The 26,134-nt window shown below is 38.8% G+C and overlaps 1 protein-coding gene across 1 annotated transcript; it reads right to left on the bottom strand.

Annotated features, from left to right (window-relative positions):
- Positions 1 to 234: 234 nt before the first annotated feature.
- LOC133901438 (photosynthetic NDH subunit of subcomplex B 5, chloroplastic-like) lies at positions 235 to 25,842 on the bottom strand. Its single transcript, XM_062342811.1, has 6 exons — positions 25,676 to 25,842; positions 2,654 to 2,921; positions 2,451 to 2,502; positions 2,261 to 2,329; positions 1,985 to 2,043; positions 235 to 468 (listed from the first exon to the last, which is right to left on the bottom strand). Exons 1-6 carry the CDS (start codon positions 25,840 to 25,842, stop codon positions 235 to 237), a joined length of 849 nt encoding a protein of 282 aa, XP_062198795.1.
- Between the last annotated feature and the right edge of the window lie 292 nt (positions 25,843 to 26,134).

Genomic DNA, 26,134 nt, shown 5'->3' with positions numbered 1-26,134 from the left:
TATGAGGATAAAACAGATTTTTAGGATCTCCAGTTTTACAAGGCTGAGAACCTCAGGCATAGAAAATACATACATTGTTATTCATCTCGTTCCAACTTCTTTAGTTCAAGAGCTTTTCCTAGCAGCTATGCCATGCTCGCTTCTTTTTCTGTGGAGAGGTTTCTGCCATAGATACCATCTGAACTGGTATGCAACTGCACCTTGCCAATGTCACCCCCATTTCTGAATGGCCATCTACGATTTCACAATATCTTCCCTGCTGTTGACGGTTAGGTCCCCGAGCTCGCCGTATTTATCGTTGAAGTCCCAGATGTCCATCGAGTTGTAGTCGGCGATGAGCTTGTCGCGAGCCGATCTCTCCATCATGTAGATCTCCGGCTCAAAGTTGTGGGGCTTGTCTGGCTTGTCCATCTCGATGATGCAGAACACAACAATGAACAGAGCTGCCCCAATGTAGAGATACTCCCCCTAGTGGCACAAGTAGATGTTGAGAAAAATGAAAACTTTAATGTTTTCGTGGGCTTCTTCTGTTTTGGACCGGTTGGCCTTTCTCCTCTTTGTGGCCCGGGCCCATTCTTGACGTGCTCAAGGACTCAGCAGGCACTAGGGTTTGGGCACGGGATTCATTCAGCTGGTGAAGATGCTGGGAGCTGGTGGCTGGGCGACGGCGCAACCGTCTCCGGATCCTTCGGGCTCGGGAGACTGGAGGGCGCCGTCTTCGTGCCTACTTGAAGGTCAGCATCCCCTTGGTGGAACTCAGAAGGGACTGGAGTATTCTCCACTGGTTTTCCTCTCTAATCTCTCTGATTTGGCTTGATTTCCTGATCTGGAACCAGAGCTCTTCTCTCTGGAGTTTGTGCTTCGGTATTTGGGGGATTGAGTGGAGGAGCATCTGCTCCTGGTGTTGTTCGGTGCTACAAAGCTGAGGCTCGCCCGCACTGCGGTGGCTGTGCGGTTGAGGTACTGTATCTCCTTCTTCCTCACTCCGGCGGCAATGGCGGGTGGTTGGATTTCTGGGACAGCGGCATTTAAGCCGTGCCTTGCCTCTCTGATTGATCTGTTTGAGTGCATAGCACTGTGAGTATACCAAATCTCCTCTCTCTTTCTCGGTTAAATTGGACAGCTCAGATGTGCATGCTTAGTTGCTCAATGATGATGAAATGTGTAGATATAGAGCAAATTTCTGAGTTCTATAGCTGTGATATGAGATAAATCTAGCTCTGTGATTCAAGGCCTTTACCTGGAGGTTATTTTGAGTGGTTGACACTCTGTTCCTGTACCCCAAGTTATCTGTTGGTCTTGTATTCAAGTGCACATCATATCTGTGTGATCCCTGTATGTGTGCTCTTATGTTCTCAGTTCTGTAATTCTCTCTGGTATTGATTCTTGATGAGCTAGTAGTGGAGTATTGTCTTTTGATAGCTGGTTAATGCTTTTCTGTTGTGCGGTAGTAGTCTGCTAGCTTTGAGAAATACTGAGAACCCTTTTGATCTGTACAGTCCTTTTTCAGTATGATGAACTAGAAATTTGAGAGCTAGATTAGACTCTATCTGCTATTGGGGTACTCTAAATTTTTTGCTCTATTCATGATGCTTATTGTGGAACAATTTGGGAGCAGAACATTTAAAGTTCTGGGGCCAATTGCTGCTTCATTTCTGAGAGCATTATTAATCAATTTTCATATCTGCTGTCCAATTTATGTATTACTCATGCTGTCATATTTCACTAAGATCATGTGTATTGTTGATGTGCTATCAATATCTTATATACTTATGAATGGAATTATGGACTCCATGCTCTTATTATCGCATATTATACAACAGTAGACACATCTCCAATCAGTGGACTCAGATAGATGTTGCATGAAAGTAGGGTGAAAAGTTTAGGTTCATGTTTCGAACGCAGAAATTTCAAAGGAAATAGTTGGGTTCTCATATAAAATCAGGATAATTCCCACGGACTAAGAGAACAATTCCATCCATACCGGTACATTGAAAGCCATGCCAAGGATGATTGCTGGAGGAAATGCCCAGGAGATGAGTGTTGCAAGAGATTGCCATCAATGCAAATGAGCGAAGCTTGTTTCAAGAACAATTTTTTTAAGGACTCCAGTAGGGGAATCCCTTTCTATTGGTTGTTTTAATTATCAAGAACAAAAATTCACTTGTGATTTCTAGTATCTCACAGTGAAGCAAAAGGATTTAAGGAGCCGTGTACTGTTTCACGACAGTAAACTGAATAGTACCATGAGTTTTTGTACCTTGGAAGCCCTGAGGAGGCTCAGCTTCGTGGTACCACTCGGAGACGTCCTCCCAGAAGCTCTTCTTGTCTTCAGTATTTGCAGGATTTTTTTCACCACATAACATAATAATCAGTGCATCTATATCTCAATGATTTTTTAAGGATATCAGCTGAAGGATATTATGATAAGGGAGTTTTCAAGATTAGACCTTGGCTTTCGTGGTAGGTGTGCTGTCCATCATACGCTCCATACTCAAAGTCCTCCTGCAACATAGTTTCTCTCCAGTGTTATCCATGTTTTCTTCAGAGCTCAGACAACTCGTCAAGAAACCAAGCAAAAAATTGCTTCTGTGCTCCAAACACATATGAAATCACAAAGATTCTAAAGCAAATGAAGGAGGAGACAGTGGACAGACCAGCTGACGCCGTTGGTGCGCCACCGGTGGATGGGGTCCTCATGCAGGTCCGGCTCTATCTCTGTCAGCGGCCCAGGCCTGGCCCTCGCCAAAACCGCGCTGCCCCTACCATTGCCTCTGCCTTGCCAGCAGCCACCGTGCAGCTGCTGCTGTGGCTGCACTACCTTTATCCTTAGCTGCTTCACTGCATCATGGTGATGACGAGCACCAGTGGCAGTTGCTGCAGATGGTGACGCAAAAATGGTGGACAAAACTAGACATTTTCTGCCACAAAATCATTCTACCATGTGTACAATATAGGAACATGTGCAATAACCCAAACTCATTCTCATAAGTCCTCACTATCAATTGATAACAAAACAAGTTTGCGGGTAGCCAAGGTAAAACATGAAATTATGCTGCAATATGTATGTTGTGCACAAGCACCTAAACCATGCAGGCAGAGAGGGAGAGACCTTCCCAACATTCATTGCAATAAAAATGTGCACAAACACCTGAAGGCTTGGAAGTGTATGAAGCTCACAAACCCAGTTGACCTGTATTTATAGTGAAAGCCTGGAGAGGGGAATATATGTTGAACAATTCCTTGAATCTGCACTTTGAATAGTTAACAGTTATCAAATGTTCTGAAAAACAGAAAAACAAAAGAAAGAGATGCATGGGTGAGTAACTAATTATGAATATAACATATGTAAACTATCATGAGCAATAAGGAATCACTGAGGAAAGGCAACTACCGACGGCCTTTGTTGATTTAAACCGCCATTTGCCTCAACATATATGTAGCCATTTGATTCAGGCAAACCTAACAGAAGTAATGAAAAATAATTAGGGAGATACAAGGGGTATGTTCAAATATGAAAGTCCTCTAAACGCAACTCCCTCCAGTCACAAACAAAAAGTGATATTTTTGCTTTTACATAGGCCATGATGGCACATTCATTACTGCTAAATTTTCGTATATCCTGAAAAGATTATAAAAGTGTGATTTATGAGAGTAAATTTTATGACAGATTCACCCATATCAATTTCATATATCCAAATAACATATTCTACAAATATTTGAAGTCAAAATTAATATGTTTTGACTACTTTCTAGGCCTCTGTATTTAAAAAAAACTTGTGGTAGTAATATGTACGAGTTCTTCCAAGTGTGAACTTGGTAAGTGCGGTACATTAAAAACAAACTGTACACAAATCAAGAATGAAGAAGAAGGATTCTTATATCAAGCAGATGATCAGTTAACGATCGATAAGAACTTGTCAATCATATAATAAAGCATATTAGGTCATGGGCTGCTTGTGAGTTTTATGAGGAACTCACTACAGCAGAGCAATAATAAGCAGTAATACATCTTGTGCTTGCAAGTTCGCGGTTCTATAATAGCAAATTAACAATTAAACTACGAGCGACGAATCCACCAGACCATATGTGAAAAAAAAATGTTAGACGTCGTCAAATAACTTTTGGCATGATAAAATACAAGAAAGGAAGTCTTTTCCCCACAATCAGAATATGTTCAGGGGTTTATTATTGAAAAAAATTACGATGGTCTCGGAGTAACTTGAGCCATCTATTTTTTGAATCGGATGGTCTAGATTGATTAGAATATTACCTATTATTTAGAGATAGTATGAGTAGTATATGAGAGGAGTATATATAGTATAAGGGTATTTTTGGAAAAAAAGAAATAGCATGTTAGTTATATCGTGCAAATTCATAGGTTTAATGTTTAGACTGGCTTGAATGCTGATTATTTGGTTGAACGATTATTTGGGGATTAGGTATAAAAAAAAGATTGTAGTGCTTTTCAATGGTATAGTGGGTAAATATTAACATCACTGTCGCAATTACAGAAATGTCCAATCACGTGAACGGTCAGATTAAATTTATATTACCTCCTGCCTATAGATAGTATGGATCACCGTAACATATCAGAGAAGGAACAAATTCATTGGAAATACATCAAAGGCATTAGAAGGAAAAACAAGCAATGCTAGAAATCACAAATACATTAAATGTGCACATCTGATGTATATTATTTACTCAAGAAAAATAGAAAAGAAAGTCCCAGAAAATGGCATACCGTTTGTCCCATTGTTTATGTAGGGTCGCCATGCGTCACCTTTGTAAGTGTGCCTCCATACATTTGCTAGCTTGAAAAATATGAAAATGTGAGAAAGAAGCGTACATGCAAAATTAACATAAATTAAGAAGGAAATTCTGTCGAGAAGCAAAAGAAACATCATGAAAAACATGCAACAGAAGATTAACCATGGAAGTACAGGATATGTTATTTTTCTATTTCATTACTGGACATTACTTTGTCATTTAGTTAAGATCCTTTGCATGATATTGTAATGAAAGATGGACATAAATACATATATATACTCAACGTTCTCATTCCACTTGACTTGAGAAAAAGGATGTTCCAATGCAAACACATAAGTTTCAGGGATTTCAATTTAGAAACTAATTTGTTCAGTCTGTTCAACCGCACTTTACATCTGTTCATTTGAAATTCTCTTGTCTGGTCTATTCAACCACATTTTACATAATGTCATTTGAGGGCATAATAAATAGATAGTGTAGATCCATGCAAGTGATAAATGAATAAATAATGGTGGAGATGACTGCAAAAGAGATGTAAAACACCTAAACACCAGAAATGCAGGAGCAGTTTGCTTGTTGTGTTGCCAGTTTGCTACAAAAGCCTCTTGCGCATGAGGGTATCAAGTTTGTTCTCAGGCATCTCATGATTTCTATTTTGTAGTATACAATGATGTGTGTGCACTGTATTTTTATCTGGAGCAATAGTATTCTCAGCAGCAAAAAAAAAAAAAAAGGGAGGGCAAGCGAAATCACCATCACTTACAGGCATTGTGTTCCATTATTTCTGTTGAACTAGTACCTTCTCTTGTTTAAAGTAATGTTGTTTACATAATCTATATATGAAGTTTTAATTGTTAATTTTTTAATTTTTTTAATCAGGACCCCTCAATACCCAGTCTTCTTTGGAGGCTTCTATGGAAAAATATACGGTTCGGGGGGCTCGAACCCCCCACCGGCTCCCTCCCACCTTGTTTTGCCACCGAGTCAAGGCTCGTCCGCAATTTTAATTGTTAATTGCCCAGTGTATGTGTTGAACAGAACAAAAACACCATCTAAAACAAAAACTGCAACATTTTGTATCCAATATACACAGTTGGGGTTTGATGTGGTGTCGAGAAAACATATCACGTCGTTTTCTGACTATTGATGATGCTGAAATGTTGAAGAATGTGGTTTTGCACTCAGTAGCAACCGCTTTTGCCAGCATTGTCTTAAAAAAAAAGATTTTTCTTCAAAATGAGAAGCTTGTCTTTGATTCAAAGCACTGACACGGTTTTGATTCTGGTGATTGCCACCATTCCGTGGTTGACGTAGCAATGACATCTCCCCAGAAAAGGAACAATTTGCACTTGTGAACCCATCTTCGTAGAAGCTGATCTTTCAGCTCTTTTGACCAGTTGATAACTGAAATGATTCATATTACTACAACTCTTTACAGCTGTAGGATTCTTCACGTTGTTGCTGGGATTGTTTGAGATGACATTTAGGCCGGATGGGCAATCCTGAATCAGTGCTGCTTGCATGACACAATTCATTATTTGTGGAGATTTTATTCTCTCTTGGCCATGGAATAGAAATCTTTTGAGAATCGGCTAGGGCTCCACTTGGCGCATCACAACCATTTAATTCCACAATCACTGAAGACTGTAAATGGCTGATTTCTGTCACGTTTCTCTGTGCATCTGGGAGACGTCTTATAGAATTTCTCTGGGAGCTTTATGCTTAAATTCCCCAACATCCCACGAAAGCTGCAATAACAAATCTATGTAGGAAAGTGAAACAAAAAAGGCCAGTTAAAGCACAACAAAACTTTTGAGATGCAGAAGTATTTTGCAGGCAGAAAAATCCAAGTCAGGGGACTATTAAGACTTACAATAAAACGTTAGTGAGCATTTGAACAACTTACATTATCTTCTTGTGTTGTGGATCCAGTGCAACACCTGAAATCCTATAATACTCCATGGACACGTCGTTGCTTGTCCACATGAGCGAACCCTGAGTACAAGTCAGGGAGCATATTAAGAACGGGTACTCCAAATCAATTAGATTTTTCTTTAGTTGCACAACAACAAGGACCATTCGAGCATGTAATCCACTTGTGGCGTCAATTAGAAAACGAAGCGTAAAAGAAAGCATGTTGCATTTCCTTGTCGCTGAAACAAAGAATCAAAGGAAATAGATGTACCATAAGGTATTGACCAAGTTCAGTTGAAACCATACAATTTCTTATTCTTGCTTCCAGTTACAAGAATTTATTGTGATTAATGAAAAAAGTACTCCTGCCCTTTGCCTAAAAAAGAATTTATTGTGCATCTAAGATTCTAAGTAGCTTTTTAGAACACAATTATGACTGGATTTTCACCCCGTAAGAGGTTAACATCACCGATTCTCTATATTAGTCTGAAATTGTACGTTACAGCAATTTTTTTTGGGTGAAATAGTGCTATATGACGAACTTTTCCATGATCTTTCCCCTAGTTTGTGTTCCTCGGACAAACAAAGAAACAATACAAAAATGGAAAATAAATGGAAAGATCCTTCGTTGTACTACTACCAGGAGTCCAGGACAAACAAGTAATGTTGCTTTGAGCAACACACAAACACGTAACCGAATGGTGCAGAAAATTAAGCAACCCCTCGGCGGGGAGGAAAAGGACGTCCGGTACATTTCCATATCTACCTTTGCTTTACAGTAGATGTTTAAGATTCGTAAGCTAAAATATATGATAATGCTCGGGGACAGACGTCCGAGCAACCGAAAAGTCGGACTCCGCCTCACCCACTCGCTTTTTCTAAGCCAGCCTTATCTTCACACTGATGCAAACACGTGTCTCACTTCTACTGCTCTCCCTCTTAATCCGCATACTGGCCCCCTCCTCTATATCTCACCCCAAGTCTCTCTAACATCTACTGTAAAGCCACCCTCGCTCTCTTCCTTTCTCACACACTACACTTCTTTTTTATGTTGCATCTGAATCTGAAAGGATCCCCGTATCCAATCGATGGTGATGACATGCCTCTCGAACTTTATGGTGAAACAATGAGGTCCCGAGGTTCGGAAGGGATGTGACGATGTCTTGAGGTGGCTAAATAGGCGGCCCGGCCTAGCACAGAACATGCCCATTTAGGCACGGCCCGGCTAGACCTATTAGTTAAACGGGTTGTGCTGTGCATATCCACGTGTTGCGGCTCCAGCTCAAGCATGACCCACTTAAGATCGGGTCGTGCCACGTGGTCCGCGGCACGGTAGGCCCGATGACATTTTTTGACCCATCAGCCTATCAGCATGTGAAAAATTGGAAAAAATCACAAATACTCATGCTCACAAGGAATCAAACACACAACCTTCCTCTTAGGAGCCAAATACACTGTCATTGCACCATATATCATATGTGATATTAAATCTAAACAAATTATATAATCTATTACAAAAATAGAAAAACTTAAATGGGTCGTGCCATGCCAACTCGACCCGTTAGCTGTCGTGTCGTGTCGTGCCTAAGCCGGGCCGAAATGGCCGTGCCTCGTGCTGACCTATTTGGCCCAGACCACTTGGCCACCTCTAGCGGCATCCATCGGTCTTGCAATCTTAGATTTGGTTCATCAATAACAGGTGTCCTGACAAATAACGATGTAGAATTTTAGAGTTACATGCTGGATTTGGAGCTACAACATATGATTTTTGGAATGTTGTATTTGTCGATGTTGCATCAACCTATTTAAGATATTATGGTTAATATTTTTTATGTTGCAATATGTGATTTGGGATGTTGCAACTGATGATTTCGGATGTTGCAATATGTGATTAAGGATGCTGTAACAGATAATTAGAGATGTTACTACATGTGATTTGGTTGGACAAGTAACTTTAGATGTTGCATTATGTGTTTTGTGATGTTATAATAGTAACTTTGGATGTTGTAATTATTTAGGGTGGCTGATGTTGTATTTAGGGGTGGAAAACTCAATTTTATAGATTTAGGACTTCTTTTATGTTTTTTTAGTGGGATTAGTCAAGAAGTCGATCTTATTTAAGATCTGTTGCACAAGCTCAAGGTCGAGCATCCTCATAGGGTTCCACCCGAAAATGTTGCATGCAACATGGAGTGATGTTGTGGTGGGAACCCTAAAATCAGATACATGCAATGAACTATTTTGGTGTATATTTTTTAATCACAAATATAGAAACTATTTTTAGAGGAGGTTCGTAACACATTTTCACAAGCGTTTAGTGCACTCGCCTGTGATCAAAGGTTTATGAAAATGAACGATTTACACAGGTGCAAAATAGATTGTATGTGAAAATCCATTTCCACAGGTGGTTCACTTAAGGACCGTGTTGACGCTTGATGACACTTGATGCTATCGTTATCACTAGTACTTCTGTAAGCAGAGTCTCGTTATTGATAGTGGAGGTCTTTGAACTTCTTTTAGTTGATATTGCTGAAGATGTTGAAGTTTATAGTATTTTTTTTCTTCTCTGAGTTATTTGTATTAATAGGACTTATGGTAACAATAGCATATGTGTGATCAAAACTTATGTGTAAAACTTCAGCAGATTATTTGGATATATAAATTATCTTAAATAAAAAGTTCTCAACTACAAAATTGTAGATATCGTGGGGGGCTACAATTTTCATATAACATTTGTCTTCATCCGAATTCGTATGAAAAAGTTATGAATTTTTTTAAGATAAATTGTCATTCATTTTTATAGGCGGTTTCTTATGTGAACCGTCTCTGAAAATAGCCTTCTATTTTCACAGACGGTTTCTTATATGAACTGTCTATGTTAATCAGTCTATTTTCACAGGCGGTTTACATAAGGAACTGTCTGTGAAAATAATTCATTTTCACAGACGGTTCCTTGTATGAACCGCCTGTGAAAAGCGTACCATTTTCACCGCGATTCATATAAGGAACCACATGCGAAAATAATCATTTTCAGAGGCGGTATGTGAATCACCTGTGGAAATGACATTTACACATGTGGTTTATTTTGTCGCCTTTGAAAATCGTTCAGGCGATTTGCCATATGACTCGCATATAGAAAGACACTTTAAATGTCTAGAAAAATAGTTTTTGTAGTAGTGAATGTTGTAAACATTTACTTTTAATGTTATAGATACTATTTTTTTGATTTAGGACTGCGGGAACGTGTAATGATCGGACATTAGAACACTAGCAGCTCTCTAAAATATATGAACAATATAGATAAGAGATGTGTGCACACTTCAGGTCTGTTTGGCAGAGCTTCTAGAGCATCTTTCCGGTTGGAATTAGGGGAGCTCTGCCAAACAGCAGCTTTCAGTTTTTAGCTCCCTGAGTGGAATTCGTGGGAGTAATTCTTCGAAATGAATTAGAAGTTGGAAGCTGGAAAAAAGCAGCTTCCCCTGATTCACTTTCCGCGCAGAATCATTTTTTCCATATATTTTATTTTAGATAATCACTAGATAATCACTTTCAGTAGAATCACTTTCAACCATAAAATCATTTAAAAAAATACTCTCTGTAAATATTTAGATCAGAAAGAGCTCTACCAAATAGATATTCACCTAAAAATTTCATATTCGGGAGAGAATGTCAAGTAGGACTGCAGTAGTGCTACTTGTCTTCTCCAAACGCATGGATAGTAAAGAAAATGCATGCGGCACTTGATGCGAGCGTACAAAAGGACTTGATGCGACGAAAATTGGGTCACATATCCAGCTTCTTGTCGCCGATCGGTGCTGTGCTGCCGTGCTCAGTTTTCTAAGGACAGCTATAATGTTATGTACTAGACTATATTTTTAAAAATTTATATAGGTTTTAGAAAGAAAAAATGTGATAAAGTGAGATTTATCTCGTACTTAGAGAGAAGAGATAATCCTTTAAAATTTCTCTCCACATCTTTAAAATAAAAACTAGCAAAAAGATAGTTCTCCAAAATTACTCTCCACATCTATAAAATAAAAACTAGATATTAACTTTTATCTTTGTCTCTATTCACTTCTCTCACCTCTATCGTTGGAGCTGCCGTAACCGGAGTTAGGCGCGCGACATAGAAAGCAGGAAAGCGAGCCGGTGATTCGACAGTTTGGTGCTACGTACTCAGTTCGTGGTGTGTGATCTGTTAAAAAACGGACAAAAGAGTAACCTGACTTGCCGTGGCCGTGTGGGCAAACCTGCATGCAGCTATGGAGCTAGGTTTGCTGTTCGCTTTTGCGACATCATCGTAGCGCTAGCTACAGCCTGATCGTGAATTGGATGGATATGTTTGGTTGAGTAGAGAAGGTTTTGTAGAGCTATATAATATAAGTAAGTTAGGTAAATAAATTGGATGTAGTTATATTTATTAAAAAAATATTTAGGTGGTTGTATTTGTATAGATAGATTAAGCTGAGTTTTTTTGGTCGACTAAATTTAATGTTGATAAATAAATGTAAAGTTGAGATTATAATTGATTACTCGTATGAAGATGATTGTATGACGCTGACAAATAAACTTATATGTATGAGCAGAAACAGAACTTGAACGAGACTATATATTTACATCTATCAAATCAAACTGAAATAACAGGTACAAACAACTAAATATACTTCATCCTAAAATATATTCAGCAGTCTAAAAAAATTCAAACAACCAAACATACGGTACGCACACACACACACACATATATATATATATATATATATATATATATATATATATATATATATATATATATATATATATATATATATATATATATATATATATATATATATATATAGGAAAACTAGTATGTACTCCTGGGTGTATGTACTCCCACATCTTATATACCACTTTTACACGTGTGTTATACTTCTTTATCACTTTAAATATACTTCATTAGTAATTATAAGATACTACAATACAAATCCCACGAAATTTTTTATGAAATTCCATGATTTTTATCATAATTTGCGTATATACTTCTTTTATGTATAAAAAAGAGTATGTAGCAAAAATGAAAGGCTAACATTGAATTTTTTTTCATACAACTCATATTGGAGTATCTTAGAATTAGTATTAGAGTATACTAAATATGATAAAAGAGTATAAAGTGTTTGTTTAGGTGGTATATTGCATGTGGGAGTACATACTCCTAGGAGTATAGAATAGGTGTCATATATATATATATATATATATATATATATATATATATATATATATATATATATATATATATATATATATATATATATATATATATATATATATATGCACGCACTACTGTGGCTGTGGTACTGTCCATATTGTTTTTTGTCAGTTCAGAGTTGCAGACGCATCTAGATTCTTTTGTATACTCACATGCATGGGCCGTTCCCAATGTGGCCCTCTGCGTTGCTAGTTGCTACCAAGCTAATCATCCAAGAGAAATAGAAATGCACACTTGCTGAATCAACACCAGCTGTTGTTTTTTTTTTCTTTTCGGGGATATTTATAAACAGCGGTCCTTGAAAAGTTTGAATGCAAAATTGGTCTCACGTTGAAAACTTGTAGTTGTTGATGTGAAAAGATGACACGGTAAACATTAAGTACCTCGTGTGCAATATTCGACGAATAATATCCAGGATACTCCGATCATTGTACTGTGTCGTTGGATCTTTGTCATTATCCACGCTTGGGAGAGACCCCGTCGGAGCACAGATGACCGATGGTTTGTCCATGATTGTCGAGATAAAAAACAGATAGCAATATAGATTGGAAAATAGAACAAGACTATAGGAGCTAGTCAAAAGACGAAAGGTGATATAAGTTATGTTTGATCGATTGATTGATAATTTCAATCGGCCGTATAAGATCATGACTCCTAAAACAAACCGAATAAAAATTACAGATATGATTCGTTATGCTTTCTAATCTCTAAATATTTCTATAAATAATATATCTTTATATTCAACTACATAAGTTTTCATATATCTACTAGAATATTTTTTATTATAGTTTGACCTTCTTTATGTCGACTATGTTCTCGATTCAAACATATGTCCGTGTCGCCTGGTTGCTAGTCGGGAGCATTATTCACTAGTCGAAAGTACTATTCACTAGTCAGAGATTACTGTTCATTGGTCACATGTACTGTTCATTGGTCCCCCGTTAAGTCAATCATTCCTATAATGGTCAGTATAAATCCCAAATCTTGTCATCAACATATGCCCACTATTTTTTTTAAAGCTTGCTTACCAAAAATTATAATTGCACGATATAATTGGTATAGACAATATGTTATCTCTCTCTTACCTTTCTCAGGACAATGATCAAAACACCAGCCTTAGATGCTACTTAGGGCGATGACAAGCAAAACATGAGCCATAAAAAATTTATAGCATTTCTGTTCTAAGCATATTGTCATACACTAGGATAGTATTTCTTCAAGTATCGTCCATTAATAGTTATATGCAATTTCTCTCCTTACAAGGTTTCTAATAAATAAGACTTTTCAGGGATGATACTTACAACTCTGTACGGATCTTCCTAACTCGTAGAACACTTGCCAAACTTATTGTATTTTGATCCAATCGGTAGGATAGTTTTCCACACGAGATCCCTAATCTGAAATGACTTTGCTTTCACCTTCTTATTATAGGCTTTGGCTACTCTTAATTTGTCCTTCTCAATATCTCTCAAAGCCTTTAACCTTTCATCTGTCACTTCCTTAATCATGTCCATCATTAGGTCATGATAAACTACAGCTGATAGGTTATTCTGCTCGGTCAATACCAAAGCACCAAGATTCACTTCAATGGGTAATATAGTCTTTTGTCCATAAAGAAGTTCATACGACGTTATTTTAGTGGCACCATATCTAGATATACAATGTGTCCACAAAGTCTATGATAGAACCTTATGCCATCTCCTAGGGTGTTCATCTATCTTCTTCTTAATAAACTTAATCAAAATTTTATTACTAAACTCGGCTTGACTATTGGCCTGAGCATAATATGAAGATGAATTGATAAGTTTAATTTTTAATGATTCAGTAAATTCGCGTACCTAATGTGACATGAATGAAGTACATTGATCCGTAGTTAAAGTTTGTAGAATACCAAATCTATGAATAATATACTCCAATATAAAAGCAATCACCCTTTTATATGTTATATTCTTAAGAGGAACAACTTTAGCCCATTTGGTAAAGTAATCCATAGCAACCAAGATAAAGCGATGATCCTTAGATAATGGAGGATGTATTTGACCGATAAAATCGAAACCCCACCATCGGAACGGCCATGGTTTAACAATAGGATGAATCATGGCAAAATGAACCTATTGAATATCACCAATTTTTTTACATGCCTCACATCCTCTATAATACCTGAAGCAATCATCAAGTATAGTAGGCTAATAGAATCCAACTCTTTTTAATAATCACTTCATCTTACATGTTGATTGATGCGTGCCACATGTAACCTTATGTACTTCACCTATAGCAACTCTTGCTTAATTCGAGTCCAAATATTTAAGAAGCAAACCATCTATAGTTCAACGATATAAATCATCGTTCAATAATATATATTTTAAAGCTTATTGCCGAACCTTTCTATCAACACTTTTTCTTAGATCTTTCAAATAATCAACCAAAGGCCTTCTCCAATTCTTAGATTCAGCAACGCCAACCTTTTCCCATGCTAGAGAAGACACAACCGAACCCAAAAAATTCTTGTTTGGCTATACCATGATAAACATTTTGAAGCATCGGTCTTTCAATTATAAAGAATTTATCTCTATTAACTTGGTAACTAGATGTCTGTTATACTAAATCATTTGCTCTAAAATTATCATCTCTAGACACATGATTAATAACAAAATCATCTAAAATAGTAATAATGTCTAGACACTTGTCAAGATAGCTATTTATTGATCCACTGAAACTTGCTGCACAACTAGCAACAAATCACCAAAAGCTTCTATGTTCTTACACCTATAGAACTTAAAATTTCTAATCTTAACAAGAGAGTTTCATATTTGGCTTGATTATTAGTAAAAAATAATCTAAACGACATGATATTTCAAAAATAGCATCTCTAGGTGATACAAAAACAATACCAACACCCTGTCCAACCCCACAAGCCAAATCATCAAAATAAAACTTCCTTGGTTTAATAGATATACAGCCGGCTTCTAAATCATGCTTATCATCAACCCGATGGTCAACAATAAAATTAGCTACAATTTAGCCTTTCTTAGAATTCAAAGATTTATTAGCCAAATCATACTCTATAAGTGCATAAGCCCATTTAACAACTCTACCACTCAAAATTGGTCTTTGCAACATATATTTAACAACATCGGGTTGACAACTACTATACAAGTGCCAGATAGCAAATAATACCACCGACGCGACTACTAATTCAAAGGCATGCTCTACCTCGCACCTGACCAGCAAAATGACGTATAGTAACGTCATAGCTGTGACCCGAACCATAGTGTTCATCAAAGATGGTAGTGCCTTCTGCATTGCGCTAAATGATAAAGCCTATTTATTCCTATGTCTTTCTTGGTAAAAAATCACTTGCGATTTCTGATAAGTCTTAACTTATGCAAACATAATACAATGACAAATATAATTTTTTTCAATAAAGACATATCTTATCTCCGCTTCTAAAAGACGTCGGCTTAAGTAAGTAATTGCATGCTCCTTGCCATCAATTTTTTTAATTAAAATAACACTAATCACATTCTCTCCTGTAACAACATATAATCGATAAGTCAATCCGGCTTTAGGTGCCCGAAGCGCTGGAAGAGAAGACAAATATTTCTTGATTTCATCAAATGCAAACTGCTGTTCTGCCACCCAAGTGAATTTGGTCTTATTTCTAAACCGAAGTATAGGTGCGAAAGCACTAATTTTTCCTGACAAATTTGATATAAATCTTCTCAAGTAATTTACCTTACCCAAAAATTTCTACATATACCTTTTACATATAGGTGCTTGAACCTTTTGTATAGCTTCTATTTTATTAAGATCTATCTCTATGTCTTTCTCATGTATTATAAAGCCTATAAATTTTCCAGTCGATACACAAAAACACCTTTTAGTGGATTCATTTTCAGACCATACCGACACATCCTCTCAAAAGCTAAATGTAAATCAGCTAAATGAGAATCATTGCAATCCAATTTAATAACTATGTCATCAATGTAAATTTCTAGTATAGAACCAAGCAAATTATGAAAAATTAAATTCATAGCTCTTTGATAAGTAGAACCGGCATTTTTCAATCCAATTGTCATGACTACCCATTCAAATAAACCAACAAAAATAGGACATCGAAAGCTATTTTAGATAAATCTTCTTCGGTCATAAAAATTTGATTATAATCAGCATTACCATCAAGAAAACTTATTATTCTATGTGTTGAAGCATCATTGATTAACATGTCGGCTATAGTCATAGGATATTCATCTTTAGGAGTAGCTTTATTCAAATATCTAAAATCAATGCAAACTCGTAACTTACTGCTACTCTTCTTCTCAACTGAGACGATATTGGAGATCCAATCTGCATACCTGCACGGTTTAATAAATCCATATTTCAACAATCGGTCTATCTCTTCTTTGACTCGATCATACATGTTAGGATTAATCACTTAGGCAGCTGCTTAAAAGGTCTAAACCCCACTTTAATAGGCAACCAATGTTCCACCAACTCTCGATCAAGTCTCGACATCTCATGAAATTCCCAAGCAAAACAAATGTATTCTCTAAGCAATTCGATTATTTTAGTCTTGTAATCGGCCTTTATATTTTTGTTTACAAACATCAACCTTGGTATAGTACCATCTCCTATATCAATCGCTTCTAATGGATCGGCCAACGAGAAACCTTGACCTAACTTATCTAACTCATCTAAATCTTCAATGGCTTCATCAATATCAGTCTTATTTGACCGATATTGCTCCATACAATTTTGTAGCCATTCTAATTTTATTCCTACTCATTGATACATTATAATGTTGAGCCGATTGTCACAAGTTGGCCTTACAACTACGGGTACAAATCCATCGTTGGAAACACTAAGAAAATCATAATCCGAAAGATCAAGACCCGATAATCACTTAGGATTGCCATATCTCCAATCAACTGAAGCATCGGCCAAAGCAACATGGGCCGAAGTATCAACATGTATGGTTTTCACATCTCATCCACCTATTGAATTAAAAACTGGTGCAATGTAGAAGGAACACAACTATTTGCATGAATCCAATTGTGCCCAAGAATAGCACTATAGTTACCTTGCACCTCAACGACGAAGAAGGCAACGGATAATGTCTTGCTTTCAATAGTGAGCTCCGTAGATGTAACACATTTGGCCTCATTAGAATCACCCGCAAATCCATTGAAAACCAAATTAGTCTTCATCAATTCATTATTATCTCTACCAAGTTTCTTGAAAATTGAGTATGGTATCAAATTTACTGCAGCTCCACCATCAACAAGCATTCTTGAAATCGGCTTCCCATTAATATGACATTTTACATACAAGGGCTTAAAATGCCGATCATCTCCTTTGGCTTATCAAAAATAGCTTCTTTTAGCCCCAAATTCAATTGAGCCACTTCACCTTTATCCATAGTATGAAATTTTAAACGTAACATGAAAATCATATTGACATCCATACCTTTGGTTGGTGAAGCATCACTAGTGTGCACCGACAAATCACTGTAATCAATTAATTCTTCATCCTCCTTATGATCTTGTATAGACGCCAGTGTTGTTATTGATAAAGGGGCTGTTGTAGAAGCTGTCATTGCATCTAGCTTTTGTTTCCATACTTGCTTCACGGGTTGCATTGGTTTAACTTCATTGAAAGTATATTCCCACAATTTTTAGCTTGTTGTTCCATCAATTCTTGCTTATGCGGCCGCTACAATATCCTCTTTTTTTGTGTGAGATAAGCTAGAGGGACACCGCCTTGGCTGTGGATATTTATAATGTGGCCTGCTTGATGATTATTAGCCTTTGAAACAACATAGATAGCAGCATGCACATTTCCAGATTTGATCAAATCATTGCTAATAACAATCGGTCCTTCACCAAGTTCTTCAGCAACCACTTTCATTGAGCCAACCTCAATAATATCAGCAGTAGTGGTCCTTATTTTATCAACATTAGAATCTAAATTTTGAATAGAAACTCCACTCTCCTTGGCCCGGTATACCTTCTTCACAACTTTATCATGTTGAACATCACTATACCGATTCGTATGCTCCAATCGGTCATGGACAGGACATGATATTCTATCAAATACCGGAATTTGTGGTGCTGGCCATCCCAGATGAAAAGGAGAGAATTGCATAAAAGGAGGAGGTATCCACATAGTTGCGCAAGGAGGAAAATACATGGGAGGGGGAGGCACCCATGGCCATGGCGCCGTCGGACCAAGAGGTGGAGAAGGAGTGGTAGCATGGTCTTCCCTTGATTGATGATGATCACGTGCTCCTTACCTTAAAGGTGATCTTGGCCGTTTAACCCCACTTGGCCAACTCATATGTGTTTGGACGGCCTTATATTTTTCATACTTGGACAGTTGCTTGAAAGTGAGCTTGAGCTTTTCAACTTCGTCTCGTCCCTTGGCTTCATTAAACTTCCACTTGCCAACCTCTGAGCTTTTTGGTTTGATCATTCTTGACTTAGCATTGAAATGCCTCTTGGCGGTTGAAGTGCTCACCACAATCTTGATTGATTCTTTGCCTTCGGGAGTCTTCTTAAGTAGCACATCTCTTAGCAAGTCCTTGTTTTCAGCTTAAGTTGGCTGAATTAGAATGCTCTTGTCTTGTAGATCAATTACATTAACCGGGAATAGTTTCTTATCAACTCGTATCTCCGAGAATTTCAATTATTTTTCATCAATGGTCGATTGAATCTGTCGATAAAAAATATTGCAATCGTTAGTTGCATAAGAATAAGAATTATGCCATTTCATTAATGGCCAATTTAGAACACCAAGCCCATTCGACTACATACACATCAACGTCATCATCATCCGAATTTTCAGATTCATATTCGAACATGTGAACATTAGGATGATCTATTCTTACTTATCACTTGATTTCTAAAAATTTCTAGACTCTTCAGCCCGGCTTTCTTGTGTCAGAGCTCTTTGCAAGACTTGACTAACATCCTGAAAATCACAACGTTCCAACTTTTCCATAAGAAGAGACAATAAACCCGAATAAGCTAGTTCGGCCAAGTCTTTTTCAAAAAGTGTCAAGTTAATGCATTGGTTTTTTTGTGTCTCTAAACCATCTAATAAAATCAGCAACGAGTTTATTGTATTTTTGTTTAACCAATGTTGAATGTGAAAGCCTCAATTCAGTATCAGCACTATAAACATATTCATGGATTTTTTCTTCTAATTGAGACCACATATGTCCAGAATTAGGAGCAAGGATGTAAAGCATGTAAAAGCAGTTCCAAACAATAACAAAAAAAATAATTTAATTTTTAGCACATCATTGGAACTAGTCCCACCTAATTGTGCAAGAAATTAACCCACATGCTCCCTAGTTGTCCTATTATCCTTCCCGATAAACTTCACAAAATCTGGAACATTAAAACCACAGAGGTATGAGATTGTATCATAATGCTCAGAATATGGCTTTTGGTATGCACGAGCTTTTCTTCTAACCTCCAAGCAGAATTGTTCTCTAAGCACAGTGGCTACTTGCTCTCGTAATCTCAGCATAATTGGCTATGGTCCAAGTAGGGTTAGCTACTAGTTCAAGGGGCAATGTAGGTACATTCGGCACATAAGACGTAATGGGAGGTGGTGCGGTGAAGTTTTGTTCAGGTATCGATCCATAAGGGACCCCGATTCTTGTTGTGGTATAGGTGTAACACTATATACTACGGTTTGATAATAAGGTGTTTGCACATTGAGATAACTTTCGGCTCTATAAGCTTGAGCCGAAGTTGAAGGATAATGTCTAGCATATGGTATTTGATACGAGTTTTGTGTCACATTAGTTTTAATAGCATGAAAGGCAATATGATTAGATGCAACACTACCCATAATATTTCGGTCATCATGAGGATTATTCAAGTAAGGATAAGTACTAGGTAATGTATTAACAATAGTAGGTGGAATTAGAGCACTAGCATTATTAGTAATAGGTTTTTTCAAGTTTTGTTCCTCATGTATTTGAAAAACTAGAGGCCAAACTTTATCAACCAACGTGTCCTCAACCAACTTTTGAACACTATTGGTCATAGTTGCACCAACAGATTGATTAATCATATTAGCAACCTCTTGATGAGAAGGAGAGGGTTGAGCACTTACATTGGTTTGTACCTTAGGGCTTTGGTCGGCGGATGGTGGAGAATCTTCCTTCTTGAATACACTTTGCCGAGTCTTTACGTAGCGCGAGAGCAATTGTCGCCGATGTTGCTCTAAGTCGGCTTCGATCGCCACACGTGCTTCTTCAACAACTCATCGTAGGATGCCATGATGATGTTGTCTTTGTTGATTTTCGAAGTAGCCATGCTTAGGGTTTTTGAATTTGGCCAAGGGATAGCCGAAAACTTCGGTCCATAGCAGAGTCACAAAAAAATGTGTTGGCGCAAAAAGATGCCATGCCAAACACTGAGCACCTCGTGTGCAATATCCGATGAGCAGCACCCAAGATACCACGGTCGTGGTGTTCTGTCGTTGGACCTTCGTTGTCACCCACGCTCGGGAGGGACTCGTCGGAGCACAGATGACTGGTGGCTTGTTCTTGGTCATCGAGATCAAGAACAGATAGCAATATAGATTGGAAAATAGAACGGTATAATAGGAGCTGGGCAAAAGATGAAAGGTAATGTAAATTGTGTTTGATAGATTGGTTGACAACTTTAATCAGCCATAACCCTCTGATATTTAAAGGGCGGCAAGTTTTAGCTGTATAAGATTAGGACTCCTAATACAAACCAAATAAAACTTACATATATGATTCGGCTATGCTTTCTGATATCCAATCTTTCTATAACTAATATGTCTTTTTATTCAACCACATAAATTCTCATATATCTGCCCAAGTACCCTTTATTTCAGTTTGGCCTTATTTGAGTCGACTATGTTCTCAATCTGAACATTTGTCTGTGTCTCCTGATCTTAGTCTGCGTCTCCAAAAATTGTTCCTTGTGGCATCTACTGGATGTTGTTGTTATTGTTGTTGGTACCATTACCAAGCTGATCTTTCTTCGTATTCACCATCTGATTGGGATTGAGGAGGAAGGTTGGGGCATGAAGAGAAAAGGCTAGAAGGAGAAAACCCAACTATACTATCAGCTATATAGATATATAAGGAATGTCGCTGTTATCAGATACTAAAGCATCCCTCAACGCATTCCAGCACTCAAACAGAAAAGCCGAATCACACAAGGCACACAACACAAGCACACGCTACTAACATCGCTCTAACGTCTTCGAAGATTAGGAAAAATTCTCCTATAACTCGAAGAACTAAAATTGATAGAGGCACAAAGGCTGATCTTCATGTCTTCAGTGTTATGGTAGATAAATCTTTCTTGTCGTGATGGATCTTCATCTTTATCATATAAATCTTCACGCAAGGTAGGAGCACTAAGAAAGATCTTCAAGTGCATCCTCCTCGAACAGAGTAACTGGGATGGTTCAACAACTAATAATTTGATAGGAGGAGTATTGAAAATTCATTTTTCTCAAAAGAGTGAAATAGGTAAGTAGAGAGAGAAACTGAGAGGTCAGAAAAGCACAGGGATGTTTTTTTTTTCAAAATAGGCTTTTAAAATATGACCTTGTGGCACGACCATTCTATCTAGGCTTGCGTCCTACGGTCAGTATGGCTCTGATACCACCTCTGTCACACCTGGTTTTAACGGATAAAACCAGATGTGGCTTATGTGTGTCCAAGATGTTCAACACACATAAGAACGTCACAATTAAAGTAACAAAAGCAATACTTTTATTAAATAACGTTAAACTCTTACAGCAATTGACATATATTGTCTTCTATGAAGATATCTGCAGCGGAACAGAAGCACTGTTGCCCAACAACACCGCAGGCAACCGACCGGGAGACACACGTCTAGAACGTCACAACCTCGTCTTGATAGTCTTCAACATCTTCACTCACTGAGCAACAACATACATGTCGTATGGTATAGGTAAAATAGTAAGTGTGAGCACATAGAGTACTCAGCAAGTGGGGGAAAGTAATGATATGCAGGCTTATACCAAGAATAGGCTAACAAATGGTATTTTTGCGTAAATGCGAGTAATGAAAACATATTTGGACTCAAAAATATTAAGCAATTATTAAATGAATGTAACCCATATAGTACAACACATAGCATACAAGGCTTACCACCTTGCACACCATAACCGTCTAGTACTCCCTGTACTATAACCAAAACCACAACCATCTAGTACTCCCTGTATCAGAACCATAACCACAGCCATCTAGTGCTCCTTGTACTAGAACCATGACCACAACCCACTAATCATGTGAGGATCCAAGTCTCTTATAACCATGAGCACGGCTGTTATAACAGTTTTACACTCTGCAGAGGTTGTCCAGCTTTCCCCACGAGTCAGTGAATTCCATGTTACCGTGTTCGCGAAACACTTAACACACACCAGTGGTGTGCTGCCAAGAATCACTGCATGACATTTGCCACTAACCAGAGACTAATGCAGTATGTGTCTGCCCACTAGGTTTCACCACCAGGCTTTACGCAAGCTAAGCTCCTACCCAAAAGCCCCCTTTTGTGCTGACCCAACACAGACTGAGCAGACTCTAATCAGTATGTCACGCCTTACCCATATCAGCCTCGTGGTTGGTACGTTACTTCTTGGGTTATCGCTCCACGAACCGGTCCTTACTTAGGTTACTTGAGCAAACACTAAACCAACATCATAACCATGACAACCATCAAAACTACTTTGCTCAAGGCCTAAGGTTCCATATTGCTAGACCATTAACCATCAATGTTGTATATGTTCATTAGTCAAGATCATAACACTTCTTAACATCCCAAAAGCATGGCTAAGCAATCTACCCACAAAGGACACCTAACCATAAACCATCTAGGTTCCAAGGAATGATAAGGGAAAATCTAGGGAAAACCCTAACATAGGTGACTACCCATCATATTGACACTGCATGCAATTTTGTAAAATAAAACATTTAAAAACATAAGTTTAATATGATCAAGGACACTTGCTTTTTACCCAATGCTGCTCAGTGTTATCGAAATCTTGGTCTTGAAGTCCCTTAAACTGCTCTAGAACGTTATCGACTAATCGTGAGAACTACCGACAAACAACACAAAGCAAACACTAAGAACAACATACCAACATCATTAAAACACTTTAAAAACACTATGGTTGGATAGGGATGATTTTAGAAATATTTAGACGCAATAATCGTCTAAATCGGAGTTAAGATGAAAAGAGAACAGCTTTCGAGAGATGGATTAGACTGAAAAGGAAATGCTGATTTTCTGGAACTATCTTCCTATGGGAAAGGCTTTATTGCACAATCACTGTGTCAGGCTTAACAACATCATTGTGCAAGATTGAAGAAGTATAGGGCAGGCTAGACTTCACTGGCTAGACTAAGGAGAATGATGTGGCGTTGACTTGGCATGTTATGCAAGTAACATCTTGTATTAAAAAAGGGATACGTGGATATCTAGTCTTGACCACCTATGATGGATCAAAAAAGCCAAAGGTTGTGCTTCTAGGTTAAGGATACTACTGGTGACTCTATGTAGCGGTGGTGGTTCGGGTTTCGTCGGAGGTGGCGATCGGGCACGTGGCCACAAACATCAATGTCGGCTTCAGTGGTGTTTCAGTGAAACGAGGGAAGCATGGCATAGAACGCGGAAAGAAAAACTTAGCGGTATGGTTGGTTTTGGAATGGGTCATTCGAGCTAGCGGAAAGACAGCGATAACTACTTCTAGGTTTGGTGGTGACCACGAACGGATGCAGGAACAAAGATGCTCGCGTTCCAGGAGATTGGCTATGAAATTTGAGAAACCGTTTGAATAGAGATGTTCTTATATCCGGGGAACACAATGCTATGGCATGGATTTTGGTAGATCATCCACTGAGAGGAAGAACGATCAGCATAGATGAGATGGGTGATGGCTGTGATATGCTGTGGTTGGCAATGGCGTCCTGGTCGTGTCGCTGCACAAACGGGGATGGGCTCCTAGGGTAACGTAGAAGACTCCATGGGACAAGCTGTGACGTGGTTGGTGCATCCATACGGCTTTCGGATTGACGGGGGACGCGAATGCAAATCCGGTGCGCGTGCAGAACACGTCCAGAAACCGGACAGTGGATATGTCGACCTTGATTTCGATAGTTTGGCTAATCTACTGGCCAAACCGGTTGGTGCGGGAGTGGAGAACATCATGGGACATGCACCGTTGAAAGGGTTTGGAATAGATGATGAATTCAAAGATTTTGAATTCCAACCATTAAGATCCTTAACTTATTCACTACTGAGTTTTGTGAAAACCTTTTCAAAATCTTTTTCACTCAAAACACCAAAGAGAAAGAAAAGGAAAAAAAACTCTAATGCATTTACGTGGCTCCTAACAAAACTCAGCATGCCATACACAGAAAATAATAACCTATGTTGATTGATTGATTAAGAAAATAGGTTTTAAACCTATACTACTGGTGAAGCTATTCAACAATCTTGGAAAATTTTAGAAATTTGATAATCTGAAAATCAGGGTGTTACAGCCTGCTAGAAAAATGGTTCTCTGTAAGAACTAACAGGATTGAACGATAAGATTCTACATGCTTCCAACATTTCATGATTTCATGTGTTCATGTGAAAACGTCTTCGCCAATAAGGGGAGGGAAATTTTTGGGATGGGTGGTTAGGGATGCTGGATTTAGAGGGAGGCTGGGGGCAGCGACCGAATCGGCGGTGGGTGACGGCTTGGCAGTGCGGCTAGTCGGTGGCGGCTCTGGTGCCACGGGCGGCATGCAGGCGGTGGGCGGGGTTGGTGATAGGGGAGCGTGAAAATGGAGTGGTTAGCACGAAATGGGTGACAGCGCACGGATTTGAGAGTGCATCTAGCCTTTAAGCGTGATTTTCGTATTTAATGATAATACCTATGGACTAACATTGTTGTTGAGAATTGTTGGTCGGTTGTTCCATAGGTGATGCACAGAGGAGAGATTTTTCTGGATCGGGCTCGCTTTGAACTTCTTGGGCACCGAATTGACCGAAGTTCACGTACGATAGCCTCACAGCCCCCGTCGAACTATTCAGGAGGAGGTGGGGAGGGGGACTGTCATGCCTAACTCTTTGAGCAGGGAGTCATGTCGACTATCTCGTCCTGTAGATCTACAGTCATAGTATCAGTGATCGTCTTCACGACGTTCCTCATGGAGGTTTTCAATCACCGTATGTAGATCATGCTGGTTATGAGGAATACGGTTCCTCAGGTCTTCCTGATTTCTGCACTCATGGATAGGGTAGCTACAGTTTGGCCCACAGTGTCGTGTTCGAGCTCGACCACCTGAGCATCATATCTGAGATTCCTCTACTTGAGAGCATTCCCACTCGTGGCTCCTCGAGCCGAGACTGTATCGACTAGGGGGCTTGGAATTGCGGGGATTGTTTGCTCGAGCAACTTGGATCTGGGCTGCATCGAGTAGGATCTTGACTTGATTAACCATAGGAGTTAGTGGATTCACTGGATCCAACTCTGGAAAGGATTTAAGAATCAGATGAGCTCCTTGTATGGTAGCGTCCGGAGTACTGAATACGTCACTACTGAGGCTTAGTTGTGGTTGAGCTGATGAAGCCTCATGGTGATTGTTCGGAGGGAGCTTGTCCCTTGAACTGTGGCTGTCACGGGCGGAGGCGCACCCACCGAAAGTCGTTGGAAAGGTTAGGAGGCATCTACCTTCCTGTGGTCCGCTGGTGGAGGGTCGGGACGAGTGCACGTAAGGATTCAGCTTTGGATGTTTCGGGTGGTAACTCGACGCTAGTACTTTCGGTAGCGATGGTTGTCATCGAATCTTTAGGAATTCCCATGCCATTGTCGGCCATGTCATTTGGATCCACCGCCATTGGGTCAGCCGGTGGGGGGTCGTTGCCTCTGGCCATAACCACGAATCGATTTGTTCGGCTTCTCTAGCTAGTGTTGGTGTCATTGTCGCCACCCTCATCACTGTCGGTGTTCATGCTGTGGAGAACATTAGGCTCCGTGGGATCCCACTCGAGATGTCCCACCTCGCGGTACGCATCCAATGGTCTGGACTCGAGGGTACCGATGTGGATCAGTCCACCTTGATAATCCCAACGAAAAACCATAGTTCTGAAGATGATCTTAGAGTCAACGGGTGGGGACTCGAAGATGTCC

This window comes from Phragmites australis, chromosome 20 (genome assembly GCF_958298935.1).
Source record: "Phragmites australis chromosome 20, lpPhrAust1.1, whole genome shotgun sequence".
NCBI lineage: Eukaryota > Viridiplantae > Streptophyta > Magnoliopsida > Poales > Poaceae > Phragmites > Phragmites australis.
The sequence above is the reverse complement of the archived record's forward strand: the minus strand, read 5'-3'. Positions and strand labels throughout refer to the sequence as shown.

Bases quoted from the DNA above. Each gene is read 5' to 3' on its own strand.
- LOC133901438 (XM_062342811.1), bottom strand. From the start codon at position 25,842: ATGGCGGTGGATCCAAATGACATGGCCGACAATGGCATGGGAATTCCT. The intron at 2,922-25,675 runs GTAGATGCCTCC...ATTTTGTGGCAG, and splicing joins CACCAGCGGACCACAGGAAG to AAAATGTCTAGTTTTGTCCA. The intron at 2,330-2,450 runs GTCTAATCTTGA...CAAATACTGAAG, and splicing joins CACCTACCACGAAAGCCAAG to ACAAGAAGAGCTTCTGGGAG.